Source organism: Leuresthes tenuis, unplaced genomic scaffold (genome assembly GCF_036924035.1).
Source record: "Leuresthes tenuis unplaced genomic scaffold, fLeuTen1.0.hap1 SCAF_15, whole genome shotgun sequence".
NCBI classification, from domain to species: Eukaryota; Metazoa; Chordata; class Actinopteri; order Atheriniformes; family Atherinopsidae; genus Leuresthes; species Leuresthes tenuis.
This window is the reverse complement of record NW_027325369.1, coordinates 1,193,554-1,208,884: the sequence shown is the minus strand read 5'-3', so window position 1 is coordinate 1,208,884 and position 15,331 is coordinate 1,193,554. Positions and strand designations below refer to the sequence as shown.

Genomic DNA, 15,331 nt, shown 5'->3' with positions numbered 1-15,331 from the left:
TGCTTCCATTAGGTAACATTATTAGACAGCATGGCATAAATATCCATTGTTATGCTGATGATACTCAGCTGTACTTATCTATGAAACCAGATGAAACCTACAGGTTGGTCAGACTACAAGCCTGTCTTAAAGACATAAAGACCTGGATGACTCAGAACTGTCTGCTTCTAAATTCAGACAAAACTGAAGTTGTTCTCTTTGGACCTGAGCACTTCAGGGAGAAATTGTCTAGTTATATAGTTACTCTAGATGGTATTTCCTTGGCTTCTAGTTCTACAGTGAGGAACCTTGGAGTTATTTTTGACCAGAATTTATCATTTGACGCACATATAAAACTGGTTTCTAGGACTGCCTTCTTTCACCTTCGTAATATTGCTAAAATCAGGAACATCCTGTCTCAGGGTGATGCAGAGAAACTAGTTCATGCATTTGTTACTTCAAGATTGGACTACTGTAATTCCTTATTATTGGGCTGTCCCACATATTCTCTGAAAAGCCTCCAGCTGATCCAAAATGCTGCAGCCAGAGTTCTGATGAGAACTAACAGCAGAGATCATGTTTTTCCAGTTTTAGCTTCTCTTCATTGGCTCCCTGTTAGATTCAGAATAGAATTTAAGATTCTTCTCCTCACATATAAAGTTCTGAATGACCGAGCTCCATCACATCTTAAAGATCTCACAGTTGGATATTTCCCCAACAGAGCACTTTGCTCTCAGGCTGCAGGTTTCCTTGTTGTTCCCAGAGTTTCTAAAAGCAGAACGGGAGGCAGAGCCTTCAGTTATCAGGCCCCTAAAAGCAGAATGGGAGGCAGAGCCTTCAGTTATCAGGCCCCTAAAAGCAGAATGGGAGGCAGAGCCTTCAGTTATCAGGCCCCTAAAAGCAGAATGGGAGGCAGAGCCTTCAGTTATCAGGCCCCTAAAAGCAGAATGGGAGGCAGAGCCTTCAGTTATCAGGCCCAGTTCAATTAAGAAAAATGATCTTTGTTTTTGTAATGTTTTCATCAACTGAATCAGCAGACTTCTTGAATGTATGACTCGTCTATGGGGGAACTTTATACAATGGAGAAGGAAGTGTTGTATTGCTGTTGTAAATGCCTAAACCGAGACACAGTCATACAGCAGCGTTAGTCTGTCTCAGTAACTCGATGGATTCTCACAGGTTTAGTTTAGAGCAGCAGATTGTTTGATATGTAAAGATTTTTATGACTACAACACAGTCCACATCTGACTACAGATGAAAGAGATCCTTTTGATAATTAGGAGCCCTACATCAGTCAGCTCATTTAAAAGCAGATCAGAGCTTTAAAATCACAAAGAGAGGTTCAGAATGATGAGGAATGTCATTTACTGCTCCCAGCTGCTTTGATCCTGCTGCTACAAACACATGAGAACAAGGCCAGAAGATCTGCCACACTCTTGGAGATTGTTGGACTTAAGCTCCTGTGGCCGTGGCTGCAGAAAGCAAGGACAAGCCACGACTTCCAGAAGCTGATGGAGAATGTGTTTGTCAGGAATCAGAACCACTTCAGCTGAAAACTCTTCATCCCTCTATTCACAGACTGCAACACAGTGGAGCGCTGAAGCTGTGTGTAGTACCCTTCAGCATGGGACTGTTGTTGTGAGCTGGTGTGTGTGTGTAAAATAGATCAGTCTGACCTCACAAATATCATCTCAGAAATAACGAACAAACAGATGTCTTCTTGTTATTGTTATTACTTAGTTGTATCAATTTGATTTGAGGGTTATAAGATTGAATGTCAAGAAAAAGATAATAATGATGATAATCAATTAATAGCTTAAAGTAAATAGTAACAAAAATAAGTCAATTGAAACATAAATGAAGATATTGGCTCAAACTGTTGGTTTAACTAAATAAATACTGTTCATGATGTATTGAAATGAGTCCTGTCCTGCAGGTCGTCCCAGGATGGACTCTTCCTCTAAATGTGAGCGAACTCAGGAAGTGGCATCAGGACTCACTGCTCCCCTCCCAACCACAGTGGTTACCATGGACACCAAAGCACCTGAAGAACAGGTAAGCTGGCTCATGAATATGTGTGATCATTTCAGGCTTCAGCCGATTAACTTAGCTTCAAGTTTTTCTCCCAAGCCCTTACATCTTGGAGAGACAGCAGGCTCAAATCGTGGCAGTGGCAACTAACAATGGCCCCTTCGGTGGCAGCCTGAGCTGCCACAGCTTGCAGAGGCAGCTGCCACTGGGTGCCAGGGGCTGCCAGAGCAGCTGCCAGAGCAGCTGTCAAAGCCTGTAAGCTGCTGCTACAGCCTTTCCACGGCTGCTGCCACTGTTTGTGGAAGCCAACGCTGATCATCCACTAATGGCTTGTCATCATTCAAGTAGAGTTATTAGCTATATACAACCTGTTACTCATTCAGTGCAGTCTTTACTGTCAGATGATGATATAGTTATACCTGGTCGTTTTTGATAAATATCTTCTTAAGGTGCCGATACTTAAGATTTCTCAAGACGTTTAGTCATGTGAGCTAAACGGTTAGATTTCTCCTTTTTGACAGTAAGACCCGAGCCCTTCCACTCCTATCCGAGCCTCAGACAGCAGACATCTCACACAGAAAGCCAGAGCCAGCCCATCCCAGTCACATTCCCACTCACTGTGACGACGCAGATGACAAAACAGTCACTTCAGAAAAATTCAGAGCCCTCAGATTTTTCTTGTCTGTGTTTTGTAGAAGTTTAAGCAAACTTGTTATAAATCAGAAATCCTCCATTTTCATCAAAGACTCAACTCTGCTGGTCATGATTTTTTCTTAATTTCACACAAACTTATCTGGACAGTTTTATTATTGCTTGTTTTTCTGTTTTATGATTTCTTGTTCAAATAAAAAGTGCTTTATTTATCCAGTTCTGATATTAGTGAACTTTTGCAGTCTGTTAAACATGATTAATGGCTCTAATTCTCTCAGTCTCTATCCTGTTCCAGTTAAATGAGTCTCTGTGAAAAGACACAACTGTTTTTAGGACTTTGAAGCTCTGATGGGAGTTCTTCTGCCCACAGAGTCGGCTGGATGCAAACAACGAAGCTCCATCTTCACCCATTTTGGTCATCTTGGAGAATGACTGCGAGAAAGATAAGGAGGGTGAAGAAGAGAGCCTTTACCCTGGAACTGACTCCCTGAATGTCACTGACATCGTCCAGGTAACCAACTTGTTCTCCCTCTGCATTGAATCGGCAGCTCCTCCTGCTGGACACAAACTGAAGAACACTGAAAGAGAGGAAGGCCACCAAACAGACCCAGAGTTAATCATTAACAACTTTAGAAGTTGAAGCCAACATAAATTAAAATTTACACGATTGCAAAAAGAATGCATGAATAGAAATTAAAATGAAGGATTGCTGTTAATAACAGCTTAATTAATTCAGCGGTTTAGGCTCTACAGACACAAACCATCCATTAGCGATGCAGCTATAGACCCAGACTTCTGGAGGAGCTCCTGAGATGCTCTGACCAGCTCCCCTCTGCTCTCATCTTTTCCCATACGTTATTTATTGCATGTGACTAACTTCTGTTTGTGCATTTTCTCTCCCTGTACCTTCCTGCAGGTATCTGTCGCTTCAGAGCTGCATGTGTCTGACCTATTTTTTCTAGCTGGATCAACGTGAACATTTAAATAGTCAGAGGGAGTTGATTCATTGGGATTGCAAATATCTCAGATACTAGATGTTTGAATGTAGGTTTTGCCCTACAGATGGACTGTGAACACATGCAGAATATGAATCTACATGAGGTGGCATAATTCAGGATAACTGGTCATAATCAGAGACAAAACAATTGTAAATGGTAACTATCCTGCCATCTGAATTCCTTTCAGGAGGAGGAAAATGAGTTGGGGAATGGGGCACTGGTGTTACATGGGCATCCATCTTCTACTCCAGTCCTGTACCATGGTCCAGCCTTCCCACCCGAAGCCCTCTCCTCCCACCCTGCACAGAATAAGACTCCAGTCCCGAGCATCAGCCCGCAGCAGGACGTCCTGGAGAACCGGCTGGTGGAATGGTGAGAAACCAGTCTGAAGTGGACAGAACTGAATTCTGATTATGCTGAAAGCTCACTGTGGCTTTGCTGTCCTCTGCTCTTCATGTCTTTTATTCAGGCTGAGTCAGCAGCTACTGTCCAGGATGATCGCAGACATCTACCGCCCGCCTATCTCTGACCCTGCCCAGAATGATCAGTCCGGCCATTCAGAGCTGGAGGAGCAGAGCCTCACCTCTGACATTGGTAGGAGGGACAGGCTGACCTCTGTCCTTTGCCACTTGTCTCTATTTTGCTACTGTCACATTTTTATTTTACTATGTTAGAAAATTCTAAGGACTTAGGAGAAGACAGCTGCGCTGCAATGAGAATCCAGTCCCATTCACAGTCAGCTGTGATGTGGGTCTGCATCACAGAAAGTACAGCTGTTCAATATATATTCTACAGAAAGTGCTTTAATGACTCATCTAATACAAATCCTATCGAGCTGTTGCACAGAGGCTCTATCACACGTGTCATATTAGTAAGCTTGGTTATTTAGAAAAGGAGAGTCGAAGGCTTAAGTGAAACAAATTGTTGTCACAGGGGGCTCACACCCTCCTGTACTCATATTTATTCTCATAAATCAGAGACTGTACGACCAGATGGCTGTGGGAGTGGGAGTCTGTGCCAATTGTCTTAAGTCAGGGTAGACTGGTGGTGTTTGACTCGGTCTGGGTAAGGTGGAGGGTCAGGTGTCAGTCTGCGTCCTCCCCGTTAAGTTGTCAGTCAGTCATCTCTTCTGTGCTTGTGTCTGTGTTTCTATGAACTACAAGGTCCTTGACCTTTTCTTGCCCTTCTCGGTTGCAGTAGGAGAAAATGAGTAGAAATCTTTGTCCTACCTCAGGAATCAGACATTGTGGTAAGTTGTTAATTATCACCGTTCGTGGATCTCGTCCCCCCCCTCATGCAGTCCAGCAGGTCCCGGCTCTTTTTGTCAGCTGGAGGTCTTTCATCCGGGACTGTCAGGCTCCCCCGTGCACAGTTTTCAGGCCCTGTTGGACAAAGTTGTTAGGAAAATTAATAAGGATACTGCAGGTAAAACCATAAACTAAACTTTGGACAGGGCTGTTAGTTATTTAACAACGTCATCTTGTGAGTTTCCTCACCAGGGCGGTCCTTCACAGATGATACTAACATGTTCTGTTGCCTGTGTTTCATGGGAAAGCAGTGTAGGTCTGACAGTTACCTGTGTGTGTGCAGTGGAAGCAGCAGGAGGTGGAGGTCTGACAGTTACCTGTGTGTGTGCAGTGGAAGCAGCAGGAGGTGGAGCTCTGACAGTTACCTGTGTGTGTGCAGTGGAAGCAGCAGGAGGTGGAGGTCTGACAGTTACCTGTGTGTGTGCAGTGGAAGCAGCAGGAGGTGGAGGTCTGACAGTTACCTGTGTGTGTGCAGTGGAAGCAGCAGGAGGTGGAGCTCTGACAGTTACCTGTGTGTGTGCAGTGGAAGCAGCAGGAGGTGTAGGTCTGACAGTTACCTGTGTGTGTGCAGTGGAAGCAGCCGGAGGTGGAGGTCTGACAGTTACCTGTGTGTGTGCAGTGGAAGCAGCAGGAGGTGGAGGTCTGACAGTTACCTGTGTGTGTGCAGTGGAAGCAGCAGGAGGTGGAGGTCTGACAGTTACCTGTGTGTGTGCAGTGGAAGCAGCAGGAGGTGGAGGTCTGACAGTTACCTGTGTGTGTGCAGTGGAAGCAGCAGGAGGTGGAGGTCTGACAGGGTGTGTTACCTGTGTGTGTGCAGTGGAAGCAGCAGGAGGTGGAGGTCTGACAGTTACCTGTGTGTGTGCAGTGGAAGCAGCAGGAGGTGGAGGTCTGACAGTTACCTGTGTGTGTGCAGTGGAAGCAGCAGGAGGTGGAGGTCTGACAGTTACCTGTGTGTGTGCAGTGGAAGCAGCAGGAGGTGGAGGTCTGACAGTTACCTGTGTGTGTGCAGTGGAAGCAGCAGGAGGTGGAGGTCTGACAGGGTGTGTTACCTGTGTGTGTGCAGTGGAAGCAGCAGGAGGTGGAGGTCTGACAGTTACCTGTGTGTGTGCAGTGGAAGCAGCAGGAGGTGGAGGTCTGACAGTTACCTGTGTGTGTGCAGTGGAAGCAGCAGGAGGTGGAGGTCTGACAGTTACCTGTGTGTGTGCAGTGGAAGCAGCAGGAGGTGGAGGTCTGACAGTTACCTGTGTGTGTGCAGTGGAAGCAGCAGGAGGTGGAGGTCTGACAGTTACCTGTGTGTGTGCAGTGGAAGCAGCAGGAGGTGGAGGTCTGACAGGGTGTGTTACCTGTGTGTGTGCAGTGGAAGCAGCAGGAGGTGGAGGTCTGACAGTTACCTGTGTGTGTGCAGTGGAAGCAGCAGGAGGTGGAGGTCTGACAGTTACCTGTGTGTGTGCAGTGGAAGCAGCAGGAGGTGGAGGTCTGACAGGGTGTGTTACCTGTGTGTGTGCAGTGGAAGCAGCAGGAGGTGGAGGTCTGACAGTTACCTGTGTGTGTGCAGTGGAAGCAGCAGGAGGTGGAGGTCTGACAGGGTGTGTTACCTGTGTGTGTGCAGTGGAAGCAGCAGGAGGTGGAGGTCTGACAGTTACTTGTGTGTGTGCAGTGGAAGCAGCAGGAGGTGGAGGTCTGACAGTTACCTGTGTGTGTGCAGTGGAAGCAGCAGGAGGTGGAGGTCTGACAGTTACCTGTGTGTGTGCAGTGGAAGCAGCAGGAGGTGGAGGTCTGACAGTTACCTGTGTGTGTGCAGTGGAAGCAGCAGGAGGTGGAGGTCTGACAGTTACCTGTGTGTGTGCAGTGGAAGCAGCAGGAGGTGGAGGTCTGACAGTTACCTGTGTGTGTGCAGTGGAAGCAGCAGGAGGTGGAGGTCTGACAGTTACCTGTGTGTGTGCAGTGGAAGCAGCAGGAGGTGGAGGTCTGACAGTTACCTGTGTGTGTGCAGTGGAAGCAGCAGGAGGTGGAGGTCTGACAGTTACCTGTGTGTGTGCAGTGGAAGCAGCAGGAGGTGGAGGTCTGACAGTTACCTGTGTGTGTGCAGTGGAAGCAGCAGGAGGTGGAGGTCTGACAGTTACCTGTGTGTGTGCAGTGGAAGCAGCTGGAGGTGGAGGTCTGACAGTTACCTGTGTGTGTGCAGTGGAAGCAGCAGGAGGTGTAGGTCTGACAGTTACCTGTGTGTGTGCAGTGGAAGCAGCAGGAGGTGGAGGTCTGACAGTTACCTGTGTGTGTGCAGTGGAAGCAGCAGGAGGTGGAGGTCTGACAGTTACCTGTGTGTGTGCAGTGGAAGCAGCAGGAGGTGGAGCTCTGACAGTTACCTGTGTGTGTGCAGTGGAAGCAGCAGGAGGTGGAGGTCTGACAGTTACCTGTGTGTGTGCAGTGGAAGCAGCAGGAGGTGGAGGTCTGACAGTTACCTGTGTGTGTGCAGTGGAAGCAGCAGGAGGTGGAGCTCTGACAGTTACCTGTGTGTGTGCAGTGGAAGCAGCCGGAGGTGGAGGTCTGACAGTTACCTGTGTGTGTGCAGTGGAAGCAGCAGGAGGTGGAGGTCTGACAGTTACCTGTGTGTGTGCAGTGGAAGCAGCAGGAGGTGGAGGTCTGACAGTTACCTGTGTGTGTGCAGTGGAAGCAGCAGGAGGTGGAGGTCTGACAGTTACCTGTGTGTGTGCAGTGGAAGCAGCAGGAGGTGGAGGTCTGACAGTTACCTGTGTGTGTGCAGTGGAAGCAGCAGGAGGTGGAGGTCTGACAGTTACCTGTGTGTGTGCAGTGGAAGCAGCAGGAGGTGGAGGTCTGACAGTTACCTGTGTGTGTGCAGTGGAAGCAGCAGGAGGTGGAGGTCTGACAGTTACCTGTGTGTGTGCAGTGGAAGCAGCCGGAGGTGGAGGTCTGACAGTTACCTGTGTGTGTGCAGTGGAAGCAGCAGGAGGTGGAGGTCTGACAGTTACCTGTGTGTGTGCAGTGGAAGCAGCAGGAGGTGGAGGTCTGACAGTTACCTGTGTGTGTGCAGTGGAAGCAGCAGGAGGTGGAGGTCTGACAGTTACCTGTGTGTGTGCAGTGGAAGCAGCAGGAGGTGGAGGTCTGACAGTTACCTGTGTGTGTGCAGTGGAAGCAGCAGGAGGTGGAGGTCTGACAGTTACCTGTGTGTGTGCAGTGGAAGCAGCAGGAGGTGGAGGTCTGACAGTTACCTGTGTGTGTGCAGTGGAAGCAGCAGGAGGTGGAGGTCTGACAGGGTGTGTTACCTGTGTGTGTGCAGTGGAAGCAGCCGGAGGTGGAGGTCTGACAGTTACCTGTGTGTGTGCAGTGGAAGCAGCAGGAGGTGGAGGTCTGACAGTTACCTGTGTGTGTGCAGTGGAAGCAGCAGGAGGTGGAGGTCTGACAGGGTGTGTTACCTGTGTGTGTGCAGTGGAAGCAGCAGGAGGTGGAGGTCTGACAGTTACCTGTGTGTGTGCAGTGGAAGCAGCAGGAGGTGGAGGTCTGACAGTTACCTGTGTGTGTGCAGTGGAAGCAGCAGGAGGTGGAGGTCTGACAGGGTGTGTTACCTGTGTGTGTGCAGTGGAAGCAGCAGGAGGTGGAGGTCTGACAGTTACCTGTGTGTGTGCAGTGGAAGCAGCAGGAGGTGGAGGTCTGACAGTTACCTGTGTGTGTGCAGTGGAAGCAGCAGGAGGTGGAGGTCTGACAGTTACCTGTGTGTGTGCAGTGGAAGCAGCAGGAGGTGGAGGTCTGACAGTTACCTGTGTGTGTGCAGTGGAAGCAGCAGGAGGTGGAGGTCTGACAGTTACCTGTGTGTGTGCAGTGGAAGCAGCAGGAGGTGGAGGTCTGACAGTTACCTGTGTGTGTGCAGTGGAAGCAGCCGGAGGTGGAGGTCTGACAGTTACCTGTGTGTGTGCAGTGGAAGCAGCCGGAGGTGGAGGTCTGACAGTTACCTGTGTGTGTGCAGTGGAAGCAGCAGGAGGTGGAGGTCTGCAGCTCTTTGTGGACTCCAATGTTCCTGTGGACTCTGACCTAATTAGGAAACTCGTCAATGAGGCTCTGGCTGAGACTGTAGCCCAGGTGCTTGGTCAGAAAGATGCACTGGATCCAGGAGAAGAAGCAAGATTGGAACGAGCGGACCCAGAACCAAGAGCGCACGAGGAGGTACGAAAAAAAACCTCTTCAAAGGGTCCAAGCTTTTAGTCCACCTGCCTGTTTCATAAACTGCTCTTTCTTCCCCAGGAAGAGCTGGTTTCCCTGGTCGCCACGCCAGTACCGACCCCGCTGCCCAGTGTTGCCCAGCCCAGCAGAGAGACACCCCCAGTGACCACTCCCCCTCCATCAGAACCATCCAGCCCACTGGATAAGGAGCTGCCGCCGCCGACCACAGCAGCAGGTCAGATGCAGCAGTAGACTGCAGCAGTAGACTGCAGCACTGGTACTGTCGCTGTTCTTGATATCACTGTCAAAGAACAGCAGCAATGATTTGGCCTCGACTGGATCTCTGATTGTAAAATGGATTGCAGTCATTCAGTACAATTGCAATCTGATTATTATAATAATAACTATCATAATTCTTTTTTCCTGCTGCGTGATTGTGACCTCAGAGCCTGTAACCACGCCCACCACCACCCCGGAGCCCCATGTATCTGAAGGAAGCTCATCTGCTGTTGATCTCTCCCTGCCTCCCCCTGAGCTGACAGATGAGGAGAGACCAGAGGAACATGTGGATTCACACAATAAACAGCTGTATGCAGGCACACACACGTCAGGTTAGTGGTGCTTCAGACGTTATAGGTCATTAAATGCAAGCTGTTTCTCCTCTGGCAGGGTGGTGTTCGTAGCAGAGGAGGAGCCTACTCCCTGCTCCCCGTTTCGTGCACCCCCCCTCTCCCCTGCTGCGTCCCTGTCTGCTCTGGCTGAACGCACACCTGTACCCCCTTCCACCTCCACGGAGGACTCTAGCTCCAGCTGCAGCAGCACAGTGACAGCAGAGACTGAAGCAGCGCTGAAGCACATCTCAGAGGGAGAGCTGCTCATCAGTGCCAGCCAGTGGGCACCTCTGACAGGTATCATCAGTGCCATCATGGCCTCTTCTTTTTAACAGCATGGACACTTATTATCTCTGGAGATCTCCGCTGTCAACACTAACAGCATTCAGTCATGTGAAGATGAAAGTCATCCACCTTTTAGTTTGAAGGTTTTACAAAAAAGCCTCTATTCTTTACCAGCTCTTATAATGAACAGATGAATATGTGACATATTAGACTGTGCCAGTTATTTAGTGAGCAGAAACTAAGACGAGATGCAGAAGCAGTGTGTGGAAAACTAATGGCAGCCAGGCAGCCTGCAGCAGCAGCTCTGGGCATCCTGTGTCCCTCTTGAGATGTTCTGCTGAGCTTTTATTCCGTGAAAAGACGATTTCTGAAACATTTCTCAGTGCGGGAAGGATTTCTGCTGGTCAGTTTTTTCACATCTGTTACGATCCTTTACCATGGCAACAGGAAAGTTGTTAAACTGATTAAACTTTGATCAGCAGCTGCTGGCTGCTTCTTACCCTCTTAGTTCCTGTGGAAGCAGTAAGGGTTCACTTAGTTTTTCACACACTGCTTATGCATTCTGGCTTAGTCTTTGTTTAATTAATAGTGATGCAGTGACTCTTCCAGGACTCCCTGGAGGAGGATATCCCGTATCTCAGTGGGATTTTCCTGGCTAAACAAATAAAATCAATTTCTCATGTGCTCTTCGTTGTATTCACATCATTTTAAGAGTTGCTCAAAACCAGATGAGTTTTTATTTGATCATTTATTATGTACTTTTACCAACAATGTGCTGACACTACGACGCTCTGTCTGAATCTTGTGTTCTCTTTCAGAAGAAGAGGCCTTTGGCAGTGTCTCCAGCTCACTTCAGGAGCTGCAGGACATGGTGAGGAGTCACTGGGATCACTGGCTGCTCTGCCCACCAGCTCTAAGCTCTTCTCTTATGTCAAAGCATCTTGCACCACTCTCTTCTGTCTGCACAGCTCTTCCTTGTGGGGGTACCAGCAGGAATAGTATTTCCTTTCATTTAGTTAAGTCAGCCTCAACTCAAAATGAATTTTTTCCACGTCCATATGATGTTTTTTATATTCTATATATGCTTAACAGCTAGTTTCAGTGTGCTGTGAGGAACAAATGGAATGAGTAGCCAGAGGGGAGATCAGTAAAAGCACAAGTTGGGTAGCTAACTGGTTTATTTTGCTCCTCTTGTGAAGGTGGTAAATCTGATTTTTCACAGTCACAGGAGACATGGCACCACTGTGGAACTGATGGGCCTCGTCTGTTTATTCAGAGATCTCCACCATCTGAGCAAGGAAAAAGTCACGTCCATTATTTATTATCCACCCTTTTGGTCTTATAAGGAAGACTGAGTTAGAGAATGTTTGGCTCATTGTCCTGCTGAAGACTTTCTGATTGTCCCACTCAAGCTCGAGCTCAGCTCAGACAAAGCGGTGCGGTAACCGGGCGAGTCACATGATGCCTTTTAGTCTAAACCAAACAAAAAATGATCTTCTCTTTTCTATGTTGAAGAACATAAAAAATGTGGTCAAACTTCTCTCTGCTACTGTGATTACATTTAAACATAAGTTTCCATTTGTTCCCATCGTAACCCTCCTCAGGACTTGGACCCCCCGACTGTTGAACAGGTCAAAGGTCACAACCTCCTGCTGACCCTGCTGACCAAGATGGATCAGGGAGTCACACATAAAGGAAAGAGGCTACAGCCAGATGTGAGTACCTTTTGCACAAATGGCTCAAATAAGGGGGAGCCGTAAAAATTGGAAAGATTATCCAAAAAAAGCACCTTCATTGTTTTCACAATAATTTGTGATTTTAAAAAAGAGTTGAGATGTTTGGCAAGAAGTAGACTTTTGCATAGTCTGTTTATAGCTTTACATTCACACAGGGGGCTTCAGGGACCGCTGTATTTTACCGCTGTGAACAGGAGGGAAGCCAAGCAGGTAAAACACACGTAACCTCTGACCTGCTGTGTCTGCAGGGCTCCTGGGAGAGGGAGACGGAGGAGGAGATGAGCGTGGGGGAGGTCAGAGACTGTGAGGCTGCAAATCCAGCGCTGCAGAATCAGACTTCCTCTGATGGGCAGAACAGTCAGGCTGCAGGTACAGCTGTCTCTGTTCAGGCTGGCGACCAACTTTAAGTGAAGATGATGCTCATGGATATGTGGAGTTTATCACAAATGAATTGCAAAGAAATTTTATTTTGTGATCTGTTGAAATGTGAGTTGAGCCTTCCCCTTTCGGAGGGTTGCACTGTGGGTAACCTGGTTGTGTGACATTTGTGGGAAAAGACCAGAAAGGTGTGATCTTCCACATATTTCCAGCATTGGACCCTTTAAATATCAGCCGTTCAAGTCCTCCTTCATGATGAGTGAAACAACTGAAGCCCAGTTGGTCCCAGGACCAATTATTACCCAGTTTGTGCTGGAGAGGAGAGGGATTATTGAGGGGAAATTTGGCTCTGGGGTTACCAGAAGTGGGAGGCATGGGAAGAAGTATGCCTCAGCATTATATGTGAATCATATAATGATGGAGTGGACTTTCTTTCCTTTATTGTTGGTGTAGTTACTTTGATATGCGTCCCGATAATAGCACCGACCCCACCTGGCATGGCTGCAGTTGCCATAAAGTTGGCTTTGATCCTGAAGTTGCAGATTGTCCAAAGGAAAGCGGATAAACTGTTGCATGATATGTGGTCCAGAGAGCGCTGTGATGGTTTGGTTTATGACACTGCTGATATTCCTAAATCGTCTGCATTGCAAAGTTGCATTTTTGGATCTTGTTGCATCCTGCACTAATTCTACCACAAATGTAATACCCTCACCATTTAGCCTACATCTCTGCTGATTCTTTGAGGTCTCACTGAGTTAGGAGTCCTCTCGAGGAGGAGCTCTCCCAGAGTTAGGTGCTGCTTTTAGGATCCTAAGATCCTTCCGGCCACTGATCTTTTCGTTTTCTCCTTCTTGTTACCATGATTCACCAGCAGGTGTCAGCAGGTCAGATACTATGGATCAACAGTCATCAGGTCCTTGACGTTTTATGGTTGCATGCTGGTGTGGAAACATTATTATAATATGTTCATATTTTATTATTATCTGATGTGGATTCATAACTGCCTGCTATATCTATATCTGATGTATAATTTGATCTGTTCAGAGCGTCAAAACAAACTAATTTTGATGTCCTGCACCTCATTTACATGAAGTCAAACCTCATCTCACATGGATCTAAATGAGGGGATTATGGAGTTCTGCAAACATGTAACATACTCTTCAACTAAAATGTTGTCCTTTTTTTAACATCAGAGTTGGATAAAAATAGTTAATTGTTCTCCAGATTGGGTGGACCTCAATACAGAGAACAGATGCAGAAAAAATGATTCAGCCGGCAGCTACATTCCAGATGTGCCAGAATGCTAATTAAAGGAATGTTGAAAGAACAAGAGGTTGGCAGCAAGTAAAGAAACTTTAACCTGGTTAACTGCATCTTATAGGATGTAAATGAATGTTCAGGTTAGTTTGAATATAGAAAAAAGATGAGATATGTCAGGTTCAGATCGTAGAATGGAACAGATGCTAATTATGGACGATGGAGAGACTTCTTTGGGAACGACACTCGCCCCCCCCCCCCAGCTCTTCATGGCATTAAGGGACTTGTTTGCTGGCCTTAAAAAAGAGAACAGCATCTATGAAAGGAAGTTGAGCTACACAAATGTGTTTCCTCCAGAAAGGGACAGAGAATGAAAGGGGATTTTTTTGCGAGTTTGTTTTAGAAGTGATGTGACAACCAGTGGAAGAAGTTTCTCCAAGAAGACTTTCTCAGTAAAATCTGGTTTAACTCAAATGAACAAGTTGTTGCTCCGTCAGTATCAGTGTCACGGTGAGTGAGAAGCAGAGGCAAACTCAAAATGGGCTTAAAACACTCAGATAGACCTCAGATAGAGGTTCTGCTCTCTCAGGAGGTGGGCTTCAAAAGATAAGACAATAGTTGAGATAATACGTAGATTTATGGTTTTTAATGGAGGAATATGAAGTGATAAAGTAAAATTTTGTTATTTAGGAAATGGCTAAAGGCCCAGGTTCTACCCTTCACAATTAGATTAATTATCTAGAAGGAAACAAAGCTACTTAAAGTCTGACAGCTGAATGAAATATTTTATCATCAGAACAGCATCACTTAAATGGTCCAGTTTGGTGTCGATAAATGCAGATGAACTGTGTTTGTGTCTGAAGCTGGGCAACAGGAGAAGGAGCCGGGAGGAAGGAGGAAGATGAAAGATCTTACGGCCTCCATCAGACCCCAGGAGGAGGAGGAGGAGGAGGAGGAGGTGATGGAGATGGAGGAGCCACTCAGTGCAGCAGCAGCAGACACGGACTCTTCCACAAACGATGTCTTCTGATTGCACAGGCAGGACTTATCTCATAATCCATGGACTTTCTGTGACTTTTAACCTTGCAACAAACTGTTTTACTTTTTTATTATTCAAAGAAATTAAAAGCTGCTATCTTAGATTTACTCTGGATTCAGAAAAAAATAACTAAAAATAAGCCTTTTGATAGATATTTGTAGTCTTTCAGTTATTTGCACTCAAGCTGAATATTATCCAGTGAATATTATGCAGTTTGTTGCTCATGAACCGACATAAAAGGATGCACAGAGCAAATTCAGCTCCGGTTTATCAGCAGCTTATTCCACTTACAGTGTAAAATGAGATGTTTTCAAGTGTAGCTTTTGATTTGTAATTAATAAAAGTCTCTCTCAACACGCCTCTGTTAGTACGTTTGATGAAAAATGTACAGTTTAGACCAAATATACACATTAAAAATGGTAAAACTGGTACCTGCCTGCCCCGAAACCTGAGAAGGATGATTTAGGTGGGGAAAATGGATGGATAGGTGGACACTGTAAATGATGTAAATAGGAGAATGAGTGAAGAAGCAGGAGAGACGCATACACACTTTATGACAAACTTAAATATATAATACAGTCAGACAACTCGTGTTAATGCTTATGGACACTTATTGCGGGTATCTAACCTCCAATTTTAAGCAGGACATGATTTCTTCTAGCCATTGTGCATGAGCGGGGGAGTCGGCATCCCTCCACCCGAGCAGGATCAGTCGTCAAGGGAAACAAAGGATATAGTACGTAGTTTTTCTATGGACAACTCGACCTCTGCCTCCATGAGCCCAAAAAGACCCATCAACCTGTAATCAACGGGCTTGGTACCAGCCTGATGCCCAACAGCCCAGAGTGGATGGAAGATTTCACTCCAATAGTTGGTAAGGCTCCGC

The 15,331-nt window shown here is 46.8% G+C and overlaps 1 protein-coding gene across 3 annotated transcripts in view; it reads left to right on the top strand.

The window, feature by feature from the left end:
- The window catches only part of kiaa0586 (KIAA0586 ortholog), a 43,219-nt gene extending 28,426 nt beyond the window's left edge, over window positions 1-14,793 (top strand). For all 3 annotated transcript variants that reach the window (XM_072365083.1, XM_072365084.1, XM_072365082.1), the window contains 12 exons: window positions 1,916-2,034; window positions 3,032-3,172; window positions 3,847-4,031; window positions 4,129-4,253; window positions 8,946-9,142; window positions 9,221-9,374; window positions 9,586-9,727; window positions 9,809-10,047; window positions 10,854-10,906; window positions 11,640-11,750; window positions 12,020-12,140; window positions 14,270-14,793. In XM_072365083.1, coding sequence (XP_072221184.1) covers window positions 1,916-2,034; window positions 3,032-3,172; window positions 3,847-4,031; window positions 4,129-4,253; window positions 8,946-9,142; window positions 9,221-9,374; window positions 9,586-9,727; window positions 9,809-10,047; window positions 10,854-10,906; window positions 11,640-11,750; window positions 12,020-12,140; window positions 14,270-14,436 — 1,754 coding nt within the window. In that variant the 3' untranslated portion in view covers window positions 14,437-14,793. The remainder of the gene's footprint in view (window positions 1-1,915; window positions 2,035-3,031; window positions 3,173-3,846; window positions 4,032-4,128; window positions 4,254-8,945; window positions 9,143-9,220; window positions 9,375-9,585; window positions 9,728-9,808; window positions 10,048-10,853; window positions 10,907-11,639; window positions 11,751-12,019; window positions 12,141-14,269) is intronic.
- The last annotated feature ends 538 nt before the right edge of the window (window positions 14,794-15,331 follow it).